Below are 22,602 nucleotides of genomic sequence, written 5' to 3'. Positions count from 1 at the left end.
TTGATCCCTGTATTTTCTCTGCTTCAAGCCTCTGTAGCCACCACCCTCCAAGTTGAACCTTGGCAACTTTAAGATGTGCTGGCTGGGGCATTCTGGGAGTTGAAGTGCACACATCTTAAAGTTGCCAAAATTGAGAAACACTGCTCCACGGTAACAAAATCTAAAGAATTTCATTTACTTTGAGGTTGTCCTTGGACAGTGGGGGAAAACACTACTTTTAACACTGCTGCAGCTAAAAATGACTCTAAGCTGTCTCATTCATGGGCTGGGAATAAGAAGAGGGCAGTACCATGGAGAAACTGTTACAAGTTCCTCCATTGTTAGTTCCCCCATCCTTTTCCTCTTTCAAACTACCTACTAAGACAGATATGCATATTATCTCCCTTGAGGTCTACTTAACCCACCTGGGTTCTATAGGGGTGGCTGAAGCTTAGGACTGCATAAAGTTGGCAGGAGAGACAGGGCCTTTTAACTCGTTTTACATCTTTGCATGTTTTTAAGAGCTTTTCTTTTTGAGTGTTTAGTATAATAAATGGTGAAAAGCACATACTGTACACTTAATAATACATTCTTAGAGCATTCGATCATATTAAAGAAATACAAGCTTGCATAGGTGCTGATACTTTTGGGCAGTGAAAATTTTACCTCAGTTGTGAAATATAGGATTTTTAAGTACAGTATCCTAATTTCTAACAGTTCCATTTTTCTTAATCTCTGTTCTCAAGGCTATGTAATTCTTTATGGGGCAGCTGTATATCTCAGATGTGCACCAAATGTGTGCAAGGAGAAACTCATAGCAGTAAATTATACTTTTAGCTGTTGCTCTTGACCTTCATGTGTTTGAGAAAGTATCTAAGACAACATTTAAAAACCTGAAACATTTTCCAGTTGTGCTGTTGATCACTGTCAAATAAAAATATGACTTAAATGTTTTTAGGGAAGCCATGCTCATAAATGGAGATTAACATGCTCAGGCTCAGCAGAGTTTGATGCTTTTATACAAGCAAAACCAATGGCACAAATACAAGTTCCTTCTGAACTTGTATTAATGAGTCACCTCAATTTTGCAGGAGACCACATTTGCCACACTGAAGAATTTGTCCATCAGGCTGGCTTTCATGCTTCAGAAGCTGCCTTTTGGCTGAGATCTGGGAGTTGAAGTCTACACATCTGGAAGTCTCCTGGCTTGGGAAAGACTGATGTAGCCCAACATTGCCAAGACTGACCTGATCCCCACTCTCTTGGTTTCAAGCAGTTTTTCCAGCTTTCCACCTAGGGTTATTGATTGAGCCTTGGCTTCTGCATGCAAAGCCTGTGGTCTGTCACTAAATATGAGTCCTCCCAACTTCTTCTCCAGAATTAGAACATTAGCAGTGCCCTGCTGGATCACACCCTTGGCCCATTTAGTCCAGCAGTCTGTTCTCACAGTGGCCAACCATCTGCATAAAGAAGCCCACCAGTTCGTATTTTCAAATGGGAGCAATCTCAAACAAATGCCTATGATTGGGCTAAGATGCTGAACAGAGGGCTGTTATGGCACCCTAGTGTGGAATGTGCTGCTCTATGTATGGGTGACATGATTGTTTTATCATTTTTATTGCTGTATATAAGATAAGCAACTATATCAATTTTATAACTAGCTAAATAATGGTGACAAAGCCAGCCCGCTGGCAGGCCAGATCAGATATAGAAGGCAAATTGAACATCTTCAGGAGGGAACAAGAGCTAGAAGAACTCCTTGTGGGGAAAAATCTACCCATCATCCATTCACACGACTGATGGTTTTTCCCTGAGAAAGATTGGAAGCTTGCGAGTATGCATGAAATATTATTTTGAGGGGACTTCCAGTGAGGATTCATGGAGAACTAGACGTCCCTGAAGGAGTGGGGACAGCATTATGGCAGAGATCAGTGGCCAGATGGTGAATTCTGGCTGGCAAAGTCTTTCTGGAAAAAGGAGAGATCATGAGATTGCCCACATGTACTCCAGCCAGCTGCTTCTCATGAGTAGACTGCAGGAACTGTGGTTTTTGTGGTCAACTTGTGAGTTGAGTGGCTGGGAATCGAGGGATTCCAACCAAGCTCACAGCTGTAATGTAGTCTATATGGATACAAGGTCCACTGAGCTTCATTTCTTACCCACTTTTGGAAATTGCTTGCTAATTGCTTTTTAGCTATTAGGACCTTTGCAATGGCAAGCTTTAGAGCACCGGGTGAGTCTCCTTCAATCCTTAGTGAAAGAAGTTTTAAATACAAGTTTAAGGACCTAAAAAATTATTATTATTTTTTAATAAACAGCAAAAGGGTGATCAGAATATTGATCTTGGAAAGTTATAGATGGACTAAGGTCCAGATGGAAATGAAATACGATTTTGAAATTAATTATAAGAATCCTTCCCATGGGAAAATGCTGTTGTTTTGGATTCTTAAAAAAGGGGGAAAGTGATAGGATGGGACTTTGAAGGTTGGACACTAGAGGGAACCTGAAAGAATTAAAGATTACAATTAAAAGAAAAGAACACTTAAATTTAACTTACGAATACAGAATGGAGCAAAATACTTTAACATTGGATACCTTGAAGGATATTTGTGAACAATGGACACAGAAGTTAATTTTAAAAATGTCTGCCTTATAGATAGACTGTGTTTTAAAAATGTTACAGAAGAGGAACAAGTTTTACCGGACAAGAGTGAGACTGATCTGAAAGTGGATTTAAAAATGATAGGCTACAAGAATGATATGGAAAAAGATGCTACACTGGATATACAAATCAAACCAGCTGATGTCCTAATAATTAAAAAGGATATACAAGTAACAAACCAAAAGAGTGACTTGGGTAACTTTCCTATATTGGATTTAAAAAAGAGACTTGTTAAAGTTTTGAAGGATTTTGTGAGTAGGGACAGAAAAAAATGAAAAGAAATAAAGTTTTAGGATAGTATTTGAAGGGATTAAAGATTAAGATCGTTAAAAGTAAAAGGAATATAAAGTTGGTTTATTAGATCAAGGTTAAAATAGATATGTTTTTATGTCTGGTAACCCTTAATGGACTTTTGCTGACCAGGACTCAATAACAACTCTTAAAAGATTTGTTTATAGATAAGAAATGGGATACAGGAAGAAGAGATCATTTGTTGTATTTTAAGAGAAGGTGATAAGTTACTAAAATTGTTTATACCTGTTGTGATGAAGGGGGAAATCATTTATGTATATATATTTTTTCTTTACTATGTTATTTTTTCTTTCTTTTCTGTCTTTTCTATTTTCTTTTTCTTTTCTGCACCTTCTATTTTTTCTTTTTTCTTAGTTTATATTAGCTTTTTATTGTTGTAGTTGTAATTTTAAATAAAATTACTATTAAAAAAAGAAATATTATTTTGAAAAACCCCACTAGGAAAAAATTAAATAATGCGCTATGTTTGAACTGGAGGGAGAGGGAGAGACAGTGCAAAGGTAGAGGAATATTCTGTCACTAGCCTTGTACTGATAACCAAAGCCATAGATGCATAAAAGACATGCAGAATCCCCCGAAGTCAAGAGTCCTTTGCTTGCAAACTAGTTGAGCATTGTACAAGAAGCCCATGGGGTCTGTTGGAGATCCAGATGGAGACGGAAGCTGTTTATTGCCACACTGAAAAGGTTGAACCATCACATAATGTGGGTTGTTTGATTGTGGCATAGCATGCTGAAGAACCCACCCATTTTGTGTTCTTGAAAAGTAGCAACTGCCTTCTTCATAGCTAAGTAAGAAAAATGACAAGCAAACACATATGAAACTGAAATTTACATTCACCTTTGAAATGAATTTGCTTTTTAATAAGTATTTTTCTATTTTATTACAACAAGTTTACCAAAAAGATACAGAAAAATTTTAAAAAGCATACAAAAAACAAAAAACAAGAAAAAAAGGATTATCTAAGCATATCACATATACATCAAATAGTAAACAACATTTTAAAAATTCTAGATTAAAGAAAACAAATAATACTCTATTGTTGTAAGATATCATAAAATCTGTGCCAAAGGGAAACATATTAACATATTACATTATTTTTGATTAGTAGAGAAAAATGCTTTTTCAAAACTATGATTACCCAATAGTCAAACTCCAGAGATTTGGGACATAATTTAACATTATAGTAACATCTCCAACATTACGAATTTCCCCATAAATCTACTTATGATAATATATTGTTCCAGAAAGATATCAGTGGCGTACAAGACCAAATCATGTGAGGCCCCTCACATTTTATACCTTGGCAACAAAGAAAATCTGACATCCATCTTTTCAAATACATTCTTTGGGGTATCCAGAATAGAACCTTTTGATGAATCAATTTTAATCTTAAATCCAATGAAACTGGTTTAACATTTTTTAAGACACAAAACTATTGATGTCCCATTATTGGATGTTTCTGTTTTTTAGTCCATTATCTGTAATGTCATTAATATCAATCTTGAAATTATTCTTTAATGTTTGAAACAAATACAATGTGGGTTCAGCTTTGGACATACCCCAACAGAGATGAAAGCCCCTCATGTTTCTTGGAAGCAGCCACGGTAACTGGTTCGTATTAAGCCATCAAGACATGCTTGTGTTGAGTAAGTAAATAAGTAAGTCAACCAAGGTTTGAGGTACCCAGCTTTATCACGCTGGGCAGCCATTGCTTTCATGGATATTATGCATCCAGGACAGGCTCAGGACAGCTTCCCAGGTCAGAGGCAACTGTTTCCCAAAACCAGTCCTTTATGGCCATCTCTTTCCTACTGAGTTAAACTGTTATCCAGCCTTCCTTGCAGTGGCAGCAAAAATCCCACCATAAATGTGGCTGTGCAGAACCTCAATTCTATCTTGCCTCAGTAACATCACCTGTGATTCCCTGTGGAATGATGTAGTTCTACTTTTGGGGATACGCACGTTGTTACAGGCAAGGTGATCAGTTTTATCCTCTGGCTTTATTGCCATCCCTTTCAACACATCACCTGCCAGCAGGTAAATATCCATCATTTGCAGAATGAACAGGGAGAGTCTGATGTTATTGTACAATTCTGCAAATTTGGACTTTGCTTGGGTATACCTAGGCTGGTTTGCCTGTCTTCATCCCACTCCCACCTCAAACTTTCAGAATAATATGAAATAAAGACCCGTATGGGAAGACACGGTGGCGCTGCGGGTTAAACCGCTGAGCTGTCGATCGGAAGGTCGGCGGTTCGAAACCGCGCGGCGGGGTGAGCTCCCGCTGCTCGTCCCAGCTCCTGCACACCAAGCAGTTCGAAAACATGCCAATGTGAGTAGATTAATTGGTACCGCTTCGGCGGGAAGGTAACAGCGTTCCGTGAGTCATGCTGGCCACATGACCCGGAAGTGTCTATGACAACGCCGGCTCCAAGGCTTAGAAACGGAGATGAGCACCGCCCCCTAGAGTCGGACTCGACTGGACTTTACGTCAAGGGAAACCTTTACCTTTACCTATGGGAAGACAGCTCCCAGTGATAAGCATGTCCATTTCAAAAATTCTAAAATTAACTGCGTAACACATCAGATTTTGATTCAGACTGTTTAATTAAGATACACGAGGAGATAGCCAGGGCAGGAGGGGAGAGGAATAGACAAGAAGGGAATAGACTCTTTCATTACTAACAAGGTTCTATACAGCCAGAGAACTGAAACTGACTAGCCCCTTGTTTATTTCAAGAAACTGCAATGGGGAAATCAGAGCTGTTTCATCTAAAGGTAAAAGCTATCCACTAACTTGTGCAAATGAACCCGTTCTTCTTTCACGGACCAAATAGTGGAAATCTGTCCTCCACCTATCTGGAAGCCTGAAGAGCAGTTGTTCTCAAATATAGGGAAGGGGAGAAGTAAAGGCATGAAAGGAAGTGAGGAAACAAAATGCTATAGGAAAGGATGAACACTGAGAGAGAAATGGCTGTGGTGGCACCTGGCCAACGACCCACAGAGACTGCACCTTCCAAAGTACAGCCTTGGTCACACGTAGAAAAGAACCCCCAGCCTCATCTCCAAGATCATAGCTGACAAATATTACAGATTTTTTTTTTTTTTTTGCTATCTTGAAGTGTGCAGGTGACAGTGTAAAATTAAGGAGGGAGAGGCTATTTCTATCTCAGTACACAATGTGGTAACTTAAGATTGTCTAAGTCATGGGAAGAGGATGAAATGAGACCAGTGTCATGTGACCAAGGAGGAAGATTGAGGTTGTCAGGACAATATGGTTCTGCTGTAAATTTCCAGTGGAGAAATGTCCTGCATTAATCCCTCAAGACCTTTCCCCATCTTCTTCATCTCTGCTCCTTCAGTTTAGCACATTATCATTTCTACAGAAAGCCAGAAGCATCCTCAATATGGCAGCAGGTAAGGAAAGCAGAATCTTCATTCCAGAATCAGTAATTATAGTCAGAAAGCAGCTTCCTGCATGAAGAACAAACTGCCCTTAACAGCCAGGCTGGATTTTTACACATCCTCTTTAGTGACTATGGTGGCATAGCATTAAATTCATGTTTAGGTCAATCACCCCCCAAACTTGTGCCCTCCTGGTGCCAAAGGTCATATTAATCATCATTATGGAAGTTAGAAGTCCAAGACATCTGGAGGGCATCAGGTTGCAGGAAGGCAGATTTCTGAGTAAACTTCAGGAATTCCCACAAACTTTTTAGAAGCCATCTACTTTCTTGGAGGCTGAAAGTAATAGTGTGGCCTCATGGCGCCACCTAATGAACATTCAGGACAAGAAAGTTGTAGGTCCATGGGAACCTCATCTTGGCAGGAGAGGACACCCAGGTTTTCAGATGGCCAGGAGGCCCCAACAATAAATATAAGGGCAGTTCAAAGGCATGAAGTCCATATAGTGGATTTATATGATATTCAGCTGTCTCAAACGTGCAAAGCAGGAGGCCCAAAAGATTGCCTTTCCGCTCTTCAATGCTGCTTCCAGCAGGGGTGTTAATCCCAACCTTCAAATTAAATTTCCAGTATGAATAAATAAAACTCTTCCCCTTTTAATTGCTGGGATTGAGGAGCAGCTGAACCAGAATGGATGCAAGATGTTGCTTCTTGATGTGGAACCATTTTTTTAGATAAAAAGAAGTGGAGAAATATGTTAAATCATACTCCCTTTACCTACATGTCAAAACTTTTACACTCAAGCCTGCAGTAGTGGAATGGAATGGTAGGCTCAGTTATAGTTTATGTGAATTTTCTCTTATACGATTCCTTAGGATTCCTTATTAAATACACAAGTATGTTATTTCATCTGTTACCAGTAATCCAACTTCAGTCTGAACTTCTAGGAAAAAAGAAGCCATTTCCCTTGATTTCCCAGGACCTATCAAGAGTTAGTATGCACTGAAATCTGGCAAGGATCAGTCAACTCTGTGAAGCCCAGCCCTGTGTCTTCCAGCTCCTTCAATTGCAAGAGCAGTAGGTTAGTCAGCATATGTTGTGGCTAAAGGATTCAGGACTGGCAAGAAACTGAAGTCTAGGCCCAGGTTCACTGTTCGAGAAAGAGCTTTATTTTTAAAAACGATTATACAATACACAGTTCGATAGCAAAGTTGGGATGTGAGAAGGAAGGAATTTCAGAGCTAATAGGAAAAGGGACTGATATGGCCTTTCCTATCTGGCTTATCCTCATGATTACTCAGTCCAAGTTTATCTCCCCCTTCCCTCTACAGCAAAACTTTCCTCCTTTCCTCTAGAGCAAAAAACTTTACAGTTACATCCAGCACCTTCAAAGCAACCTACAAATTTATTTAATTTATTTCAAGCATTTGTAAGGCTGCCCAGCGCACGTGGAATGCTCTGCACATTTAATTGTGAATGTTCAACGAAGGCTGTCATGATGTCAGCAGATCTAATGGCAAAAGGTCAGCAGAAATGCAGGGGAAAAGGAGGGATTGTGGTGGAAATCATGCCCAGCAGTTTCTTCACCTGGTTTGTACATGTGGAGATGAGACCAGGATAAAACAAAACACAGCCACCACTCTCAATCCCCACTCCACACCACAGAAAAAAAGCCCATCACAAATCCCTGCAAAAGCAGGTAAGGCACGTACACCTGTCTATAAATCCCTGAAAATGAAACTCTGAAAGACTTTACCTGCTCCAGTCCCCTTTTCTACAGGGACCATGACAAAGAGAGAACTGCTCCTGTTTGGGAGCTGCTTGTAGTAGCTCCAGAGAAACAGAGAGCATCCCAATAGAAACAGCACAAGGATGTACCAAGCTATAGATGAAACCCATCGCTTGGGACATCAACAAGCTTTCAGTACCCTCAACTGATTCAGACATTCAAAGCCTGCAGATGTTGCTAGTGGAATATCTGTAGAGTAATGAAAGGGAACTGCACAATCTGTTGCAACCTTTGATTGGTGCAGGAACATCATGTTGATAATCTTGGGCAAGTCCAGTCTCAGCGTCCAATCAATTCTAGCATTTCCTCCTGATCAACTATTTTCTCCCGAGGCTTTCCGGCCAACTTGCCTCTTGCCACTTCCACAGCATTGATCTTCTCCCAATCCAAAAAGGAAACAGGGTGGACCCCTGTTAATTGGCAGAGAAAGGGGACGTACAGATCAAAATCTCAAGTAACCACACACAGAAATGTCAGAAGCCCTGCGTAGAGGCTTCTTCAGAATCAAATTCTGAATTAAAGACATGCTCTCCACACAAATGACTAGGCAGACTCAAGAGTGCTGGTCAAATCAATTTACTTAGCTGTTTCTTGGAAGATTCTTCTAATAGCATCACTCTACCTTCAGGGACAAATTGCCTTTGGTTCATTTAAGCATTATGAATCAGTTTAGTGGGAACACACTAATTGAAAGCATTTAAATAAACTGACAATAAAGGACCCAGTTGGGCTTTAAAATGCATTCCCAGATATACTAGGAAAGGGCCACAGCAAAACTGATTCAAATTCAACCATATCTGTAAAAAGAGAGGTAAATCCTCTGACCCTTTTCCAGGTTTCACATGTCACTGTGAAATGATCAAACCCAGGGCTCTCTTGAGGACAATCTGTTTACATGTCTAAGCCTATCAAAACTGCTGCTTCATATAGACCTAGTTCTCACAGGTAACACACCAAGTGTGTGCCCACCTATATAGAAAAAACAAAGAAAATAAAAAGAGACCTGGGTAGAAAATCTGTCATGTGCCAAGAGGTCCCTGGCCCTGCCAATTGCTTCCTGCTGTCTTTTACCTAGGCAGAAGTATCAGCTGCCTGCTCTTACTGAGGGACCCCTTGTCCCTCCAGCATTTGAGTCTCTAGATACAGTGCAATCTTATGCAAATCTGCAGAAAGAAATAAAGCCCACAGTAGGCAAGGGGACTTAATCCCTGGAAAATTTGTTTAAGATGGCAGCCTACAATCTCAGGGATACTTCTGCATAAGAGGTTCAAGCATAGATGTTTGTAAGCATAAGTGCATAAGTACATAAGGACGGGGGGAAAACTGTCAGATAGCAAAAATACCTTGTCATTAGAAAGATCCCATATGAATACTATTCCTGTCCAATATTCAGGTTACATTTTTTCCCCCAACCCTATTATTTGAATAGGCAGCTGTAGAGACTAGCAAAGCTTGGGGACTACAATTGGGAAGATTTGTCCTCAAGCAGGCATGTTTCCTGGAGACAGAGAGATCAGCTGTAAGGCCCAAGAAGCAGACGAACTCCTCAAGACAGTTTGGGAAGATCCCATATTTCAATATCAACCCAACAATAAGAAGTAAACAACTCATCTCAACGCATTACAGTGAGCTTAGACTAAGAATGAAAAGATATTTGTCACAATACTAGGAGATCCTGCCAAAAACATTTAAGACAGGGTTTTGGGTTCTTGGAAAGGAGAATCGAAGACAATCATGCAAATGTGGTGCAGCTCACTTTTAAAGTTAATTAAAATATATCAATTAGCCGGGGTATTCCAACTCACCACAGGGCTCCCATACGAAGCGGGGAACTTGTGACATTCCAAATGTTCTATAAATGTACTACCTTCAGCCAGCAGAGTCAATGGTGAGGGCGACTTAGAGATCTATTTTAGTAGCACCCTGCTGGCCACAAATTCCTTGCCTATGCGTAAAAGCAGGGTTTCTCAACCTTGGCTGGGGAATTTTGGGAGCTTAAGTCCACACATCCCAAAGTTGCCAAGGTTGGAAAACAGTGTATCAGAGAGACTAAGAGGCAAATACAGTATGTCACATACGCACCTCGGGATCGAAGGATGTGGCTCACTAAATCAAAGCCTTCCTTGGCAGCGGAGAGCTCCAAGGCACCGGACTGCAGATCTTCTAGCACAGACTGGGCTGTGTCAAAGCTATCATTCATAGTTGTGATGATTACACCGGTAGGTCCCCGCTTTACCCAGCCACTGCAATAGAGCCCTGAAAAACATAACGCCCAACCAGGCAACTGAGGCCATTGGGATGCAGTACTTTATTCGGAACAGATCCAAGCAATGGCCAGGAATCTGCAGTTCCTTCTCATGGTACATTCCTTCCAATGTCTCCTGCTGATGCCAGGAACAGATCATTCAGATGTATTTGCACTAACCATTCAAGACCAATACAAGCTGAGGTCCAGAAAAGCTCAATTCTTCTTCTTTTTTTAATGGATAGCATAGGCTGTGCATACATAATCTGAGTCCCAATAACCCACCCTGGCCATTTATTCTTCAGCCCTGCAGCTGAACTATCTGATTCCCCATGGTCTTTATCACACCGATTTCTATTATGTGGCGCAGCATGAGTTCTACTAACCTGGTGCCCCAAGAACTCTGCCTGAATTGTTGGGAATAACACCTTGCTCGCTGTCAAAGGGCACTGCAGGGTCAATTGGAAGGCTTTTGTACCCAATGCTGCTAAAAATCAGGCCAGACCTTAGTTCCTCGACTTCTCCAGTGGGAACTGCTTTCACAGCACCTCCGGCACCCTGCACAGTCCAGGAACAGGAAAATAGAGAAGGATAGTGTTAGGATGACCCTCCTATAAACCAGCTGCATGATCAGGGAAGCCCAAGGCTTAAATCCTGCAGAATTCAAGGAAGTGTGGATGGAATGGGAGCCCACCTTAAGATGCTATGGAGTTTAAAGAAAAGTAGTTGCAAGTCAGTTCTTAGCTAGTCCCCTAAGCCAACTCTCCTCCTAGGTGCTGACCAGGCTGCTCAGCTTTATTATCAGAACACCCTCCTATCACAGATACCAATACAAAACAGACAGAGAGAGTTCTTTCCGCAATGCTACACAGAAAATGAATCCTTGGGGACACATATGCTGGTTTACTGAGAGTCTCCCTTTTAAGCTTCCAGAGAGCAGGCAGCTACCCTGGTACTTTCTAATTAGACTGCGAAAATAAAGCTGTATTTAGCTTAATGCCAAAAGATGGGGCGGGGAGGATGTTGTTGCCAGGTCTCCAAAATTAGAGGATGCAGCAGACCTTAAAGGGCTAGATTAAGAACAAAGGGGAAAGTTAAGAGGGTTGAAGTCACAGGAAGAGAACATTTGAGATCGTACTTCCAACCTGGTGACTGCTAACTGTATGGCTCTCGCTCTCTTTCCATCAATGGTGGGCAACACTTCCAGCGGACTGCGCAGAAACTTCAATCGCCACTCCTTGGGTGCTGAAGCCCAGCGGCCACCCACCTCCTCTGGTGGCTCTTCCAAAGCTGTTTTGACCATTAGCTCAATCAGACGTTTCTTAGGTCTTGGGATGTCTGAAAATTGCAAAAGTGTTGGAAAATGAGGGATTTTCCAGGAGGAGGCAGAGCTCACCACCATGTGAGCGATGATGACAAAAGAATACCCTGAAGATTCTCTCTCTCTCTCTCTTTATATATATATATAAAATTCTTCTGTAAGCCATCAGAACTTGAAAGACTAGGTTGGAGTTTCTATTAAACCAAACTAGGTTGGAGTTTCTATTAAACCAAACTAGGTTTGGCTTGTATTAAACCAAAGAGGTGGTGCTGGGTTCTCTAATAACAAAACATGAGGAGCATGTTTCTCCCTCTTCCTTCCCTCATTCTCTTGGAACAAGTCAGCCTGAACTGCATGTGTGGGGTGTGGAAGGAAGGGAGAACCAAACTGAAGTGTTTTCTCATCAGGAAAACTCCTGGTAAGGCAACACAAAACTTGATTTAATTGGAGTCACTGAGTACACTGCTGTGGCTGGAGTCACAGGAAGTGCTACAGTTTACAAATCCCAATGGCCAGGTTCATATAACGTGCTAGGCGAAAACCAGACAAGTCACATTTTCCCTAAACGCAAAGGTGTGAATCCAACAGGTGTCACTACCAGAGGCCCGCTAACAAGGATGCCTTCCACATGCTCTGGAGCTATAAATCTCCACTCCCACCGCAGGGAGTCCTTTATTTTTTATTTATTAATATAATTTATGCCACTTATATTATTATACAATGCATTTCATAAGCCATGTCTTTCTTATTTATTAAAATATAACTGAACGTGAAAAGGAAAGTTGATTGTATGTTTAGACAACAACAGAGAAGGTGAGATGAAGCAAATAGACATGGATGATAGAATGTTTCACATGGATATGGAGCTGCAGGTTGGTTGCTGAATAAAGTAAGAGCAATATGTGATGAAGTCAAGCATGCTCAAGAATAAATGGATTGCTTAGTGAACAATTCCACACCGAGTCAGCAAAGCAAGGATGCATGATGTCCCTTATAATTATTGAAAAATATTGTATATAAGGAATGCTCGTGGTGAAGTTAGAGCTGTGTTGGTTGGGGATGTGAATGTGTGCATTTGTATGCAGAAGATTCTGTATTGTTGGCTGAGAACCTGTATGATTTGCAGTGAATGTTAGATAGGTTGTATGATGCAACAAGGAGCATGGATCTAAAAATTAATATATTAATGTATGATCAGGGTAGTTGTGTTTGACAGAAGAAATGGAATGAACAATTGCAAGTTTTACATAAATGGCAAAATTTATGAATGTGCACATCTTGACAAAATATGCACTAAAAATAGAAAAATGGATGGAAAAGTTTTAAGACACAAATGCTAGCAGAAAGTTAGGGCTAATATGTGGTCTGTTGCGAGGAATGAACATTTGTGGAAAGGAGTGGAAATGGCCACATATACGAGCATACTACTGCCTACTTTGCAATAGGAGAGAGTTGGGTATATCAGGAGAAGAATAAAAATAAATTGGATCCCTTTGGGAGTGGTTATTTGTCTTCTTAAGACAAATGCATGCTGAATGAATGTGGCCTGAATATAAAAGTGAGTGATCGGTACGAATGAAGTCCGTTGAGGTGATGTGGTGAAAACAACCAAGATCACTCTCTCCTGGTCAAAGCCATATAAGCTGACAATTCATCACCAGCAGAGAGTGAAACCATTCAGTCCACAAAAAGATTCTTCCTTAGGTTGTTACATGTAAAAGAAAGAGGAAAATTTTGGCTTTTGAAATAAGAAATTAGGAAAAACGTATTAGCACAAACCCTACTGATGCAAGAAGAAAGCCAATTTAGGACAGCTCAGCGCTGAAGTGGAAATCTAAGCACAGTGTTTATCTAATGCTCCTGAAAAACCATTCCACCTGCAGTTTCTTCTAATTTACATTCTACAATTGCACCTATAAGCAACTTTGTCACATACTTCTCTGCTCTTTTCTCTGACCCCCCACCCCCCCTCAATTTGTAGAAAACCTGCTTTGCAGAGCTTCCTTCTGGAAAAACCTCAGCCAGGGAATGGTCCCAGCTCTCTCCCAAGGTTACAAAGCACATTGCTGTTCAAAACACTGCAGTTCAACCCAGCAGCACAGGTGGCAGTTTATTATTATTACAAAGAGATGTTCTGCTGCAAAATGAGGGAAAACTAAGGGACACACCTGGCTCACTAAAAACACAGGACACTAAACCATTTCAAGGATGGCTGCAGTACAAATGTATCCTGAGTTAACCTTCATAACAATTCTCATGGAATTTGAGGAAGGGGGCAACTGGCTTCAATTTTCCCAGGGTTTTAAAAATCAGCTTCTGTCTGGCCTGAATCATTACACCTAATGACTAAACATAATTGCTTTCTTTTGGCCTGGATCATTTTGGCCAATTATTACATTATAAAATATCTGACTTATTCAAGGCCCTGGTTGCTGAACCACCACAAAACATTAGTAATTGCCATCTGGATGACGCATCTGAGGTTCCTGCTCGCTTGTTCAAGCACAGAAAAGGAGTAAGGAGAAAATCAGAATGACTTTGCGGTGGAGAACCTGCACCCTCAAATGCTGTTCAACAGTGCACCTAGCAGCTCCATGATGAAAGGCCAGTGGTGAAGGATTCTGGGATTTGTTGTTCAGCAACATCTGGTAGGCTATAGATTCTCCACCCCTACCATAATTTATTTAGTCCAAGTCCAGATTGCTTCATTCATGGGAACTCAGCTTCTCTTTGTGCCTTCACACTCTTTGGGGATTTGTGTCTTCTCTTGCTGTAGCTCTGGGGATGGCAAAACTAGGCCAAGACAGCAATACATTGTCTCCCAGGAGACTGCCAGACAATTTCACTCCACCCCTGGGCTGGTGAATAGAGATATGAGTCTTCAGCTATGAGAAGGTTTTATTCCCCACTCCATTTAATTTTAGGCAAGGAGGATTTTCCTCCCATACAAATCTATGGACTAAATTTCCCAGTCCCGTGGACAGGAGGAAGCATGTCTGATTTCTCCCCCCCCCCCCTCCTTCTGCCTGTCCCCTTGACCATTTCCCCATCTGAAAGTGCTTGTCTGTCCTGTTTGTTTTTCTTCCTGGGTGTCTCCCTCTCCCCCTTACTAACTATGCTTTAAGTTCCTGTGATAAGACAGAAAAGTCACAGGTAGAGGTACAGAGTAGGAACCCTAACGTTTTGTGACCGATCACAAGCCTATGATGGCCAGCTTGTGAGCGGACACATGGCCACAGCAATTTTTTTAAATACCCAGTGTGCTCACAAGCATCAACATTGTAAACTGCCCAGAGTCCCTCCTTAAGGGGGAGATGGGCAGTGATAAAATTTGACAAATAAATAATAAAATAAACATTGTGCCTTTCTAATTCCAACTTTAACAAACAACCTGATCCTTTAGATATGAAATAATGTCACCTCTGCTTCTCCAACTTGGCCTGCTCCAGATGCGTTGGGCTAAACCATCCATCACTCTAATCTCAGTTAGAGAAGCCTAAAGCCATTGTAGCATAAATAATTTATTGCAATTATTCACACCCTGCCTTTCAATCCTTCCTGGCAATTTACAAGCAATATACACAATTATAAATAAAAAATACGATAAACATCAGTGAAAACAAATTTGATGGTAACAGCCCAGTAGGAAGTGAAGGAAAAGTCCACCTAAGCTTTTGAACAAAAATTCTCATTTAGGGAACATTGTGGAGGGAAACAGTTTTTGTACTACAGGTCCTCAGTTAGTGACCACTTGTTCAGCAACTGTTCAAAGTTATGATGGTGCTGAACGAGTGGTACTTATGACCAGTCCTCGAAGTTCCGGCTGCCCAGCACCCCCATGGTCACATGGTCATGATCCAGGCACACGGCAACCAGCTCGCACTTACAACGGTTGCAGTGTCCCACAGTCATGTGATTGCCATTTGCAACCTTCCTACCTGAGACCTTTCCACAAACAAAGTCAATGGGGAAGCCAGCAGGGAAGGTTGTAAGTCGCTTCTGTAAATCGCTCGTGCCCCCGTGACTTTTTCTCTTGAGGAGCCTGGCTATAGAATACGAGATCCTGGGGATCTCTTAATCCATAGCATATGTGTGCACCCACAGCACACACCCCTGTCTTCAGCAGCCACCTGTGCACCCTCCCCCACCCGGCAGCAGCCTTGTCTGGTGCCATGGCAGTTGCTTGTGCACCCTCCCTCACCTGGCTGCTGGCCTGCTTGCAAGCCACCTAGGACTTGTAACTTCCTGCCGGCTTCCCCATTGACTTTGCTTGTTGGAAGCCAGCAGGAAGTTGCAAGGAGGTCCTCGCTTTACCACCTGTGATCCTCGCTTAACAACAGCAACGAGAACTACCGGGACTGCTGTTGCTAAGTGATGCGGTCACGTGACATCAAGCTTTACAACTGCTTTGCTTAGTGATGGAAATTCCAGTCCCAATTACCGTTGTTAAGGGAGGACTACCTGTACTGAAGATTTAGCTGATGTCAGGTATTAAACTGTTAGTCTGAGCTAATTTTATAAGCAAGTAACTAGCTGATCCTCACCTTTAATGGCATCTCCAAGGTCTCTGAAATCTGTAGGATCCAGGAAAGGTCTAACGCTGGGTAGGTTGATCATTTCCCGCAGCTCCTGAGGATGTATGGCATCCAAAGATTGGCATTCAAACATACAAAGGGTGATACAAGTAGTGCGCATTTAACAACCATTTGTTTAGTGATGGTTCGGACTTATAATGGTGTTGAAAAAAATGACTTACAACCGGTTCTTACACTTATGACCATCACAGCATCCCCACGGACACATGATCATGATTTGGGTGCTTGGCAACCGGTTCACATTTATGACCGTCGGAGTGTCCCGTGGTCACATGATCGCCATTTTCAACTTTCCCGGCCAGCTTCTGGCAAGCAAAATCAACGGGGAACTGGGTGATTCGCTTAACAACCACGTGGTTCATTTAATGCCTGCAGTGATTTGCTTAACAACCACTGCAAAAAAGGTCGTAAAATCGGGTCGGATTCCCTTAATGATTGCTTTGCTTAGCAACCAAAATTCCGGTCCCAATTGTGGTCATTAAGTGAGGACTACCTGTAGGTTTAGTTTTCCATGATCAGCCAAAACTGGCTAGGTACAGTCACCTGGGCAGGTATTACTGAGTAAAAGAAGAATCTCCTGAGAATTATAGCATGCCTGGATCTGAAGCTTTCCAAACTCTGCTCAACCCTTGCACACGGAACCAGAACTTTAAAAGCAAATTAAAATGATACTCATGGTCGGTATCCATCACATGATTTCGATCAGGCAAGCTGATGCACAGCTGCCTGTGATGTACCTTGAGAGGAACAGTGCACTCCTACCACATCAGCAGGTGTGAGGTGAACCTTGGGCATCCTTCCCTCGTTCAGAACCACAACACAGATGCAGTTTCATTACGTTCAGAGTGGTACGTTCACTTGCTGCTTGGGCATCCAACACTATGGGACTTCTTCAACTTCCAAACTGAAGTCAGTGACTGATCTTAACAGGGGCCACAATCTGAGTGCTGCATTTGTCCTTTGACTGGTATGCTACACTTGCTCTCTCAAAAGTGAGAGGGAACAGAACCAAAAAAATTAAGTGAAAATAATTAAAAATAGTATATTATAGAGGGCATAGGCAATGGCTTTGAAGGACAGGAGGAAGAGCTGCTACCAATGCAACAGTCACGTAAGGGGGGCTTGATCCCAGGCCAAGAAAGTAATGTGAGAAAACCTCTCTCCAGTTCACACAGAGACAAAGTGAGGGAGGGGGAAGCACATTCAGGCTTGCAGATTTTGTCACTATAGCTGTTACAATAAATGTAGTTCTGAACCATGTTTCTTTCTTAGTCTGGTCTACCTTGTTGGGCTGACATATATGCATATGCTCATTCCCTAGGTATTTCACAATGTTTACACTCACAATTACCGCTCAGCAGCAGCTCTGCAGAGGGCTTCAAGGCTACACTCAGGGCTTCAGGGTTGGGTCGGTTTTCACCCGGCCACTTCTTATGCATTTCTGTCCTAATGTGAACCGGTCTTTGTAGCAGAAACAACCTTGCTGAGGTTCAGGACCTCCAACTGAACCACCCTCCCTCCTTTTCATTTTACCTTTATGGTGAAAGCCACCTGAAGGGGACCCCTCCTGCCGATAAGAAACACCCGCTTGACTTTGCTGCTGGCCAAGGCTGAGAAGGACTCTTCAGTGATGTCAGTCTTCTAGGGGGAGGGAAGAACATGGATTACAGCAGGCAACATGGAAAGAGCAGCTCTCTGCTCAAACGAATTGCCTTCAATGCAAAGGAAGCATGCAAGTTTGGAGAGAGATGTGGCTGCAACAACACACCACGCATGAAGTTCAGAGAAGTTCGTACTTCTCCCAATGGATTCCACAGAGCAACATTATTTAACTGAACCAACAACTAGAGTTCCTCTTAAAGAACCTGCGATCATCAAGCTGACTTTGACGTAAAGAAAGGTTTGACTCCCATTGAAGTGGACGGCTGTGAATCTCTGCACTTTTCAGGGAGAAGCTTTAACCTACCACAGCGGTTGTGATATTAAAAAATCGCATCTACCGCCTTAAAACGAAATCCTGAGATGGGCTGTGTTGGCAGTGGAAGGAGATGTTCTCACAACAGGTTTTGGGAGAATATAGAAGGGCTGATGTTATAGAACTCAAAATGCCACATTTCTTTAAAGGAATGGGAAAATCCAATTTAAACTCCAAAAGGAATGTCTCCCTTCAATCAAGCGTAATTCTTGGCAATATAATGCACGTATCTATTTCGGGGGTTTGGCAACAGTGCAGAAACTATTTGCCATTTCCTTGATCTGGGATATTCTTTAGACTTCTCAGTCTAACCTATAGCCTGGTACCCTTTGGTGGTCTCCTTTTCAAGAACTAACTAGTTCAGTTTTAGTCCCCAACTCCGACACGATCAGCCTGTTGTTGCTGTGTAAGAAACAAATAGCACTTGGGAAAATTACCACAAAACAGTGTTAATGTAGGGAGCTAAAAGGCTGATTACTACAGTTATAACCATTGCAAGTAGAATTAGCAAGACAATCTAAGAAGGCAGAAGCCATCAGCACAACTAATTATGCTAAATAGCACAGAGCAATAGCATCTACACTCCCTGCAAGAAAAGCCTCTAAGTTAACTTGTTCAGCTTTAATTACACTCCTTGGTGGTGGCAAGTGGCGGGAATACAGAAGTGTTGTGAAAAGTCAGCATCACGCACTATGCACACAATTTGACAGACGTAAATAAACCGAAGTCCCAATAGGCAGAATCTATGGGGTTACAAATAGTCCTTGATTTAAGACCATTTGTTTCGCGACTGTTCAAAGTTATGACAGCGCTGAAAAAGTGATTTACATCCAGTCCTCATACTTACAACTGTTGCAGCGTCCCCCGAGTCACATGATCAAAATTTGGGCACTTGGCAACCAGCATGTATTTACGATGGTTGCAGCATCCCAGGGTCATGTGATCGCCATTTGCGACCTTCCCAGCTGGCTTCCGAAAAGCTAAATCAATGGAGAACTACATGATTCATTTAACAACCGTGTGGTTCATATAACCACATGCTTCACTTAACGACCATGGTGATTTGCTTAATAACGGCCATAAAAATGTTGTGAAATCAGGTGCGGTCACATATGCCTCGCTTAACAGCCACACCACTTAACGATGAATTTTCCAGGCCCTATTGTGGCCGTAAGTGGAGGACTACCTGTAATTGGTAACTCTCCTACATCAGCTCTGCAAAACGCTTTGCATGAAAAGCCTATCAGGGCTCATCAGAGCATTCTACTTTTCTAGCTCCACATGTGCACATCTGTAGATGCTTCTCGCCCAAAAGGGAATCCTGTAAACTCCAATTTAATTCAGACAGATGGCAATGGAAAGACTGCTGTTGAGTGAGTGGATAAAAACTATAGGCTCCAGTTCCTTCTCTTCAAACTTCTTTCCACAAATGAACTACCGAGATTGTCCTTTGTGTTTAGCCTCTGTTGTGTTAGGTTTTGGTACAGGAATTGGTTGTAGAATGAAAAGGAAGCTATCAGGAGTTCTTTCAATTTCCCCCACACGTACCCCCAACCTCAGGGCTTAGGTTAGAAAAAAACAAAGCTTAGTCCCACATCCAGGCATGAGGGTTCTCAAACTCCCCAAAGTCTGGGAGGGTTTCTTTTAAGAGGTTTTCTTCAGTTTTAAAAAGCTGGGATGGGCATCAGAGGGTCATGCGTAACAAAGAGGGCTAGACAACCAGGCAGTCAGCAGAATGGGAATGTAGGAGAGATCAAAATTCTTTTTCTTTCCCTCCAACCCGGAGGTATTAGGGAGGTGGGAAATGGGGGTTTAGGGGATTCTTCATTTTTAAAAATTGCATTGACCCTAATTTAGGACTTAGGTGACAATCTTCTTGTGTTTTCTGCCTCTGAAGCCTAGGAAGCAGCACCCTCAGTCTGGGGAGTAATTCTCAAAGGTGGAGGCTCAATCTGGCCTCAGGTCTGCAGTATTGCCCCTCGCTCCTGGGAAGCCTAAGAGTCTTGGAAGTTCATGCTGGCACCTCTTAAAGCCAGGAACTGTTCACGGCTCCCAAGAGATCTGGCATCGGAGGGAGAAAAGAGAAGCAAAAACTGCTCCACCACCTTAAGGCAAAAGAGAGAAGTAGAGAAGGTCGAGGAAAAGGAGGGAAAGAGGAAAGAGTCACATTCCTAAAGTAGAGAAGGCAGCAGAATGTGAGGCAAACTGATCTATTTTGCCAAGTCTTCTCCTGGAGGACTCTGGAAGAATGCTTCACATGCAGCAGACCCCACTCCCGCAGCAGCAGGTGCAGGATGTACCCTTCCCCCTCCAGTAGAGCCGGTGGACAACCGCCTACCTGAAATGCAAGACTCCAGGGCGGCTGCAGTCAGACAGCCCTTTTCACCAGGGATCCTGCCCACGGCCCTTCCTTGATGGAAAGGGGATTTTCTGGCAGGTTGATGGCAGACCTCGCTGCTTGGCACCCTGGCACCATCTAGTGCTCTAGGACTCATTCGCAACTTACCCGAAGAATTTCAAGGGGTGACAAGAGAACCCGTGCAATGTCCAGCGCCACATTCCCATGTCCTAGGATGACAGCCGTCTCGCTGCTCAAGTCTGGTTTCAGCTAAAATGACAGAGAGATGTTTCACAACAAGCCCTTCCACTCGTGCTAGTCTGGCTTCATTCCCAGTCCTTCATCCAAGGCAGTCGGCCATCGGAATTCCTTCCTTATAACCTCAGGACTGGCTGGAGACTATGGGAGCTCAGGGCCGCGACTGAGGGGGGCAAGCGGGGCATGTGCCCCAGGCGCCACACTGGGGGGGAGCCAAAATGAGCGCTGGGGGGCGCCAAAATGGGCACAGAATCCATTTTTGCCCCTAGTTGTGGGCCTGTGGAAGCTCTTCCATACCCTTTAAGACGCACACACGGGTCCAGCCCCACAAAACACGCAGGAAAACATTCATTCATAAATTGCTCTACCCCACCCAGAGTCACTTTCGTGAGATGGGTGGTTATATAAGTATGATTAATAAATTTAAAAAATAAATAAAATAAATTCAGAAGGCTTCTTTCAGTGGAAGAGCATTGTAAGACAAGGAAAAGCTATACTGAGGGGGATTGTCCAGGTCCCCTTCATACAAGGCTATTTTCCCTTCATATTTATCACTTTTTCATAGGAAAAAGTATGTTGGATGCACCATTTAAGAGAGAAAATACATACTCCTCTTCCCACTAATTTCTTGAACTGTAACCTAGCTCAGTTTTTCGTGCCAATGGCTGCTTATCGGAGGAGCACTGAATGCTCAGAAAAACAAAGCAGTGTCAATTATTTTTACCATTATAACCATTCACCAATGAAGATGGTTAGCAAAAGCGGAGGAAAAATAGCCATGGCCACCACAAAGGCTGCTGTGCCCATGTTCCACACCTGATGGCGAACACTCCTACAAGAACCTCTATTTTCTTTTTCCCCTCATCCCCCAGAGCTTCTCTTCTAGCCTTCTCGTGGCAGGTGAAAGCGAGGCATTATCTGCTCTCGAGGATGTGCAAATAGGTTTGCAGTTGTAAACCTCTCTGGATTCAGTGTGATATCTATGTGCTCTTCTCCAACTGCAGGTCTCTCCACCGGATGCTTGAACAGGTGGCAACCTTGGAGAGGCAGAAGAGGGAGGACACTAAAATGCTTACATCTTTGTTCTCTGGCAAGCCATTGTACCATCCGACAAATGCTCTCGCTGTGTAGACCCCTTCAAGGTCCTCCCCAGGAATTCCAAGGGCCCGATTGTCCTCGGCGCCATAACTCTGCAGAGAAGGAAGTGGGGAAATAGGCTTTGCAGGATGCAAGTCTCTGGCCTGTGTTTCTGAGACAGCTGTTTTTTTCCAATGAATAAATAACTGTAGCAGAATAAAGGTCAGGTATGATTTCCTTTGTAGTTGAAAATCCCCCTGGGTGTTGCAAGAGCACTGAAAGGCCATTTATCATGTCCCTTGATTCAAGGTCAGTCTGCTGACTGCAAAACTCTCAGAGATTTTATATGCCAACATTAGGTTGGTTATCTATAATTTCTTACAGGTGTTGCTCTCTGAAACAAATAGAAGAGTGCTGCAGGAAGCAGAGGGAAGAGTTAGGCCTGCCTAGTTGCCCACAGCAAAGGTGGGGAAGCACAAGTCCGGTGGAGGGGGTTTGTAGCTGTAGTTGTTGTTGCTGAAATAAAGCCAACAGCAACAAAGATAGACAGTGGGCTCATTCATGCTATTAGCAATTTGCTGCTCCTCCATCTTCAATAGGGTCTCAGGAGAGGAACAGGCCACACTGATATGCAGCTGCTAAG

The 22,602-nt window shown here is 42.7% G+C and overlaps 1 protein-coding gene across 2 annotated transcripts in view; it reads right to left on the bottom strand.

The window, feature by feature from the left end:
* Positions 1 to 7,502: 7,502 nt before the first annotated feature.
* FDXR (ferredoxin reductase) overlaps positions 7,503 to 22,602 on the bottom strand; it is a 31,443-nt gene continuing 16,343 nt past the window's right edge. For both annotated transcript variants that reach the window (XM_063293182.1, XM_063293183.1), the window contains 8 exons: positions 21,959 to 22,072; positions 20,793 to 20,894; positions 17,845 to 17,952; positions 16,261 to 16,345; positions 11,534 to 11,733; positions 10,782 to 10,953; positions 10,233 to 10,406; positions 7,503 to 8,560 (listed from right to left, as the gene is read on the bottom strand). In XM_063293182.1, coding sequence (XP_063149252.1) covers positions 8,430 to 8,560; positions 10,233 to 10,406; positions 10,782 to 10,953; positions 11,534 to 11,733; positions 16,261 to 16,345; positions 17,845 to 17,952; positions 20,793 to 20,894; positions 21,959 to 22,072 — 1,086 coding nt within the window. In that variant the 3' untranslated portion in view covers positions 7,503 to 8,429. The remainder of the gene's footprint in view (positions 8,561 to 10,232; positions 10,407 to 10,781; positions 10,954 to 11,533; positions 11,734 to 16,260; positions 16,346 to 17,844; positions 17,953 to 20,792; positions 20,895 to 21,958; positions 22,073 to 22,602) is intronic.

The sequence above is a fragment of the Candoia aspera genome, chromosome 2 (assembly GCF_035149785.1).
Source record: "Candoia aspera isolate rCanAsp1 chromosome 2, rCanAsp1.hap2, whole genome shotgun sequence".
NCBI classification, from domain to species: Eukaryota; Metazoa; Chordata; class Lepidosauria; order Squamata; family Boidae; genus Candoia; species Candoia aspera.
Note: the sequence above shows the minus strand (reverse complement) of the source record. Positions and strands in the feature narration are given on the sequence as shown.